We start from the raw sequence: 6,998 nt of genomic DNA on the forward strand, positions 1-6,998 counted from the left end.
TTTAAATATTGACGTAACAAAATATTGAAAAAGCATGACTATTATTTGGAAGATTATATCAGCCTTTTGAACCAGATGTCTTTAAGGCCATTTTGTGTCCTACACAATCATGTGGAAGACTGCTGACTTTCAATTGTAAATCAAGGTACCAAAGTCTGGAGGAAGAGTGGAGGCGCCCAGAATCCACATTGCTTGAAGTCCAGCGTGAAGTTGGCCAGCAACTTGGGGTTCCATTACACCTCAGCAGAACCACAGGCTGATCTCCTCCATGCCACACCGCATTGATGCAGTAATTAATGCAAAAGGAACTGCAACTGCAACCAAGTACTGACAAAATGTATAATAGAGTACACGGATATACCTTGGAATATTAAACATTTTTCAAGTACTATTATGATTTTCTGAGGCACCTGTAATCAAGGAGAAAGAACATTAGCCAGAGAGGGAACTTTTCAAAATGTCTTGTTGCAGATCCTCCTTTCTGCCACAAAAAAGTATAAAGAAGCAAAGAGGGGAAAGCAAGTTTTTTTATGTTGGATGTTGACAAATCAAATTTTTTTTTGTCTTCTGGGTGATTTTTTTCTAGTTCTACTATAGGTCAGGTTTTCACACAGCATTATTGTGTTTCAGACCTCTCGGCCACTGTGAAAGGAACAGAGAAGTAGGAAAACAACAAAAGGCAGAAATTTTTTATGACTCAAAAACAGGGCAGCTGAGTTTGACCAAGTAACTGTGAACTCTTTACTTCCTAGCAGAAGAATAAATGAACTTTAATCCACATTTCTGCTTGCATCTGGTGTTCTTTCTGCCACACCAGCAGAAGATACAGTTTCCTGGGTTTAGTCGTCTATTCTACAACTTTGCACTAAAGTCGGCAGAGGTAAAGAAAAGATCAGCACCGATCAGGCCTGGAATGCAACGTCCTGAAACAGTATTTTTGTAAAACAGTGCTAAATGAGTTTAAAAGAAGATCTTAACCAACAAAGGCCTCATCAAAAGCAGATAAAATCCCCAAATCCTCTTTACCTCCCGATGTCTCCTCTTTCCTCCTCCCTCTCTAACAGGATAAGTGCCCCATGCTAATCAGCTAAATGCACGGAGCTGGCCATCCTGATCAATGCTTCAATGGATCAATCGAGTACAACAGATGGCCTCTGGTGGCTGCAGAAAGAGGTAGAGGGGGGCCTAATCCAGAAATCTATCTATCATGTCTGCTTGTCCCTCGATGAACTCCACGAGTCAAACCTGCACCGCTAAGGCAGTTTGCACAATGAGCTTACCTTTCCACCTGGGTGGAAAAATAATAAAATTTCAGAGCCATCACAAGTGAAGGAAAGCTGTAAAAAAAAATCAAGTAATGCTGTGGTACGTTTCGGTCATTTGTTGACCTTCCACCTTCCAGAAATTCCCCTTTCAGGGGAACTGACTGCTTTAAAAGAAAATCCACTTCTCAGTAAAGCTGTTTTTAAATTCACAACCTCAACTGTTCCCTTTTTAAACCCCTTGTTTTCAAATCAGCTCAAAATCCATTCAAAAACCCTTTGGCTCTTGACAAAGCTGACCCCCCAGAGCTTCTTTTCTAAGCCGGTCCCAGAGCTCCAGTTAAGACCCCCCAATGTGGTTAATGCGACAAACAGAAGGAGCAAGCTTTGTTTTATTTATCAGGGTCTTGTTTTTAATTTCACCCCGAGCGTGGTGACCCGTTTCCAGGAGTTTTGTGAGCAGCCCGTGACTTCCATACCTGTCTGGTATCGAACCGAGCGCTCCCTTTGTCTTCACCTATGAATGCTAATAGGTGACCTTGCTTTCGCAGCTGATGCCGCCGAGGCCCGGCAGATCAAAATGCAAAGGCTTTGAGAGGTGGATGAAAAAGCAAAGAGCTAGGAGAGCAAGACGAGCATCAAACTAATTAAAATTGCAATATATTTAGAAATTGAATTGATTAAACATAACACCACAGATATTTTTTATACATATATCTCTGACACATCTACTTCTTTCACAAGGTTGGTACTTTTCTCAAAAGCCTTCGGGATAAGAAGAGGCAAACAAATTTTAATATCAAACATAAGCTGAGTAAATACAAAAAGAATGTTACAAATTATGGTTTTATTCATTAAAGACAAAAAACCTGTTTAACCTTCCTGGCCAAATGTCAAAATAAATGTTCCCCTCTTGATTTGTAATTAATTTGTAATTAACCACATTTTTATTTTATTTTAAATTCAACTTCAGTAACAACACCCAAGCCTGGTTACTTCCTGACCTTTAGAATAAAGAAATCTATTTAGTAGAACCGGTGTGGCAACACGAAGCAGGCTAGAAATCTCAAAGAGATCTAAGATCGAGCAACTTGATATCTATCAGTCTGGAAAAGGTTACACAACCATTTCCAAGGCTTTAGAGTCAAGAGTGCATCCATGACTCATCCAAGAGGTCACAAAAGAACCCAGAACAACATCTAAAGCACTGTGTGCCTTACTTGTCTCAGTTAAGGTCAGAAATAAATAAACTAGGCACCAAAAAATAGCAACGGAGGATGTTTTTGACCTTAAGCTCAAGTGAACCGAGGTTTTGCAGCAGGATACTGACCTAAAGAACACCAACAAGTCCACCTCTAAATGGTTAAAGTTTTGGAGTGGCCAAGTCACAGTCTGGACTTCAATGCAATTCACGTGCCGTGGCGTGCCATCAAAAAGGCTGCAATTCCTGATTTAACTTATACCAAAATTTAAGTAAAATGTCATTTAGACACAAATAAACATATTTTGATTAGAATTTGACATTTATGTCTATTGTATAAATTCATTGCATAAAGGATTCGTGTAATAATGTAACAATGTTGATATTTAGACAGATTTTTCTGACTATTATTATTTCTTATATGAGGTTTTAAAAGCTTAAATAAACAAAAATCCACTTTTGGAAGACACTTACTCAATACATGCACAGCCACCCGCTCAATAAACATGCAAATAAGCTGGTTAATGACTTCACTTGCATATTAATGTTTATGGAAAGCAGTAATTAATGCATGTATCATTAATTCCAACTATTGTTATTACAGTACAAATAGAGTGGAAATCACTTCGTTTTAGAAAGAGAGAGGCACAGAAATATAATAATGGATCTTTTCGATTTAGATTTCTTCTCAGCGCTGAGACAATCCAACATGCCTCGGGCCTGCATCAGTTTGTTTCAAGACATTTTAAAAGGAGCCCACTGAAAATATATCAAGTTGCTACAACCTCCACGGAGTCTGCCATCAAAGCCAGAACTTCTGATGTGACTACATTCAGCTTGCTTTGGTAACAGTTCTGAGTCAAAAACAGACGTCACCTCTTTTTATCTTCGTCCTCCCTGCAGAACTCTTTTTCCCCACATTAACTGCATCACCCCCGTTAGATGGTGTCGCCTCGTAACCCGTAATGTGACCTGTTCCCTCTGTCCAGTGCCATTTTGACTCTGTGACCCCTACATGCTTTGATGTTCCCTCTGTTTGAAGCACAATCCACCCCCCCCCCCCCCCCCCTGGATCTGCTCCCAAATCTCTTTTACTCCTTGTTGCTTTCTTACTGCGGTTTAGTGGATAGCATGCTCTCTTCTTCTTTTCTGTCCCTTCGGCACGCTCTCTCGTTCCCTCCCCTGTCTGCTCTGCTCTCTGTCAGTCTCTGGCTGTAATGTGGCTCTTGAGGCAGGGACATGTGGTGCAGTGTCTTGGCAGGAGAAGGAGAGAGTAAGAGTGGGAGAGATCTTGGTGCTTCTTGTTTGCCCGATGATTGCCAGGAGACCCACATCTGTCTCTGGCCAGTGAGTACATGTGCAGCTAACATGCACACACAGAAGGGCTGCCTGGGCTGACTGCTGCTCTAAACAAGAAGCTTTAAAAAGAGGAGGATGAGCCCAAAGGAAGGGAGGTTTAAACCATCATCATTGGTTCATGAGCCGCTGAACAACACTCTGGTTTACATATATTGAAAATATATACAAAGCACACTGTGACTAAAGGAAAACTGCTTACTTCCAACTGTATGAGCAACCAGACTGTTATAGATGAGTGAGCGTGCTTTATGTGTCATCCTAATGCATGATGAGCCTCGAAAACGGTACCACATCGGAGCACTACAACCTGGGCTGGATATTAGCCGTGTCCAAAGAAGCCTTATAAGCTCGTGTTGCTGTGAGGTGTTTTAGGTTGGTGTATATACAGTAGGCAACTATTTGAAAACGTCATAGCCCCACTTCTAACCTAACCATTGAGTCCAAATTGGTCGGATGAAACAGTAGGAAGCTTGCTTGCTTCGTGCACATCCTTTGTTGTTTTAATGTACTTTAGTGCTTTTGCCACATACAGGCCTAGCTCAGATCTAATTGCTAAACCGTTTTTTTGGGGGGGTTCAGTGTTTTTGAATGGATAAAGATATTAGCAGATATTTTTCTTCAACGAGGACAGAAAAGCTGAATTTGTATTCCGGCCCCTTTAAACTGATGCCTATGAATCAAATCCAGTTCAAACAACTGCTTGCAGAAGGGACAAATACCAAGATCATTTAAAAAGTCAAGGGGACAAGACATAAAAGGCTTGAAGTCGATGTATGCCTCCCCCACCCCCCACCCCCCACCCAAAACCCACGCTTAAAAGAAACTTGTGTGGCTAGAGCTCCAAAACTGACTGTAGCCGAGGGGCTAACATCCTAAATCCGGCCCTGACTACAACCTTCTTTTTATTATCTGGTTATTAGGCGATAAGCCCCCTGCCCCAAAGTCGCCTCAGCAACTTTGGAAAAATGCTCCAGAGGAATAGAGAGTAGTAAACCTTTCCTTATTTTGTCAAATTACAACTACAAATTGTACAGATATTATGATTAGATTTACACAAAGTAGCACATAATTTGCCAGTTGTAGAGAAATGTTTCATGTTTATCTACATTTTTTACTGAGAAAAATTTTAAAATGTGTGCATTCCTTTTCTTACCCCTTTACTCGAATGCCCCTAAACAAAATCCATCTCAAATTATAACCTTGGGCTGTATGAGGAGAACCTCCCTTAACACTCGATTTTCAACATGAAACATAGTAGTGGCAGCATTATGCTGTGGGGATGCCATTTAGGAAATATAGGGCACTGGTAATGACAACTTAGGTGGACTTTTTAGGATATGGTACCAAAACTGACTCCAACGCGGGCGCATAACTTCACAAATCCCACTACCGAGAGCGCACTGTGGCTCGGCGGTGAGCCCCCAGCCCGATGCCGCCACTGGCAGCAGCCTCGAAGAAGCACCGGGAGCTACTGGGGAAGAGAGAGTGGTGGTCGCTAATGAAGACCCTGGTGCATCAATCAAATCCTTAAATGAAACAGTGGCTTTTACGCACACTTTCTTGGCCACCAGCAAAAAGTGGTGGAAATTGCAGGGTACAAAGCAGTCCAGCCCTCACTCTAAAACATGCTCTCACATCCTAATTGGAAGGGCGTTTTAATTAACAGAATGGGCTTGTTTATTATTTCTAATCATTAATTAGAACAAATGAAGGAAAAAACAAAGAGCCGCACGGGAGGGTTTGGAAATATAAAATGCTTCCCGTTTTCCTATCAGCTCGGTTTCAGTGCGTCTGAGGCATGATTGTTTCTGTTTTTAATGGACTTTATCAAACCATCTCAGCTAATCAGTCTGCCTGGCCTGACTGCAAATCTAACCTCTAAAAATGCGCGTTTGGTTTATTTACACTTACGCGTATGTAAGCCAAAACCTTCAGAACCGTTTCTGGGGTCCATTATATTTAACAAACAAGGAGGGAAGTGGCTGAAATACTTCAAAATGACACACAAACCTTAGAAAAACGAGTTTAAAGGTGACGATCCGTGCGTCAACATCAAAAAGTAACTCAAACTCACCGTCCTGTCCTCCGATTCCATGTCCCAAATGACACAGTGTTATTAAAAATCCAATCAGCGGGGACGGAAAATCCATCTCGGAAAAAATAGTCAAACTAAACGTGGAAAAGCTTTAAGTGTCTAATGTTTCCACTGTGTTGGATTTAAACGCTGCAGTTGCTCACAAAATAAAAATACACATCCGCTTCGGTCGAAAACCGCTGGACGCAGTCAAAACTAGAAACCTATAAAATAAAAGAATCCCAGTGTGATACTGGACCATTTGTTGGAAAACAGGGATGAATGAATAATAATCTAAAACTCATCCAAGAAATACTGAAGGAACAAAGTTCTTGTGCTGAGTCTGGACAGCGGCTCCAGGGCGCGTCAAGTTCCGACACAGGCTCCCCTGTCCGGGTATCTCCTCCTCTGCCGTCCCTGCGTATTTTACGCACAAGAGGGTTGCTTCTCCAGCAGCGACCTGGATCCTAAAGCGGCGGTCCGATATTCGGATGCAGCGTAACAATAAATACAACTAAAAATAATCAGGCACGGAAATAAGAAATTAAAACATCAGTCTCTCCTCTCATGCCGTGCTGCTCTCCGCTGCTTGTGCTGCCTTCACCAGTCTGTGCTCGGCTCCGCCACCGGCGTGTGTCCCGTGTCTGCCTGCGAGCTGCGTGTACAGCGTGAGTGTGAGTGATCGCTCTTATGAACGAGCAGCTATCGCGTTACAGTCACGGCGCCCGGGCTCCGCCTCCGAAAGACCGAGAGAGAGAGCGACTCACACAGCCCCTATACCCCCAACCAACACCCACACTTACAACCCTTCTTCCACAGATAGCGCCGAGATTAAACCACATCATTGGAAAACAAGGCACCCCAACTTCTTCAGGGACTGTTTTATCTCACACTACCAGCAGAAGAAATAACTATAACTACAGCGCTTTGCAAGTGTTAATTCAATTTTTGCAAATAAAAATATGTTAAGTGTGGCATGGATTTATATTCAGTCCCCCTTAAACAGTACCTTGTAGAATCACCTTTCTGCTTTGAAAGAAATGTGTGACAGTCCTTATTTGCAAAACTGCTGTATTAGTCAGATTGGAAGGAGAGTGTCTGA

General features: G+C 42.1%; 1 protein-coding gene across 2 annotated transcripts in view; it reads right to left on the reverse strand.

Moving 5' to 3' along the window:
* The window catches only part of nrp2a (neuropilin 2a), a 73,371-nt gene extending 66,796 nt beyond the window's left edge, over positions 1-6,575 (reverse strand). For both annotated transcript variants that reach the window (XM_047355097.1, XM_047355098.1), the window contains exon 1: positions 5,897-6,575. In XM_047355097.1, coding sequence (XP_047211053.1) covers positions 5,897-5,972 — 76 coding nt within the window. In that variant the 5' untranslated portion in view covers positions 5,973-6,575. The remainder of the gene's footprint in view (positions 1-5,896) is intronic.
* Positions 6,576-6,998: the final 423 nt, after the last annotated feature.

This window comes from Girardinichthys multiradiatus, chromosome 24, assembly GCF_021462225.1.
Source record: "Girardinichthys multiradiatus isolate DD_20200921_A chromosome 24, DD_fGirMul_XY1, whole genome shotgun sequence".
In the NCBI taxonomy this organism is placed as follows: domain Eukaryota; kingdom Metazoa; phylum Chordata; class Actinopteri; order Cyprinodontiformes; family Goodeidae; genus Girardinichthys; species Girardinichthys multiradiatus.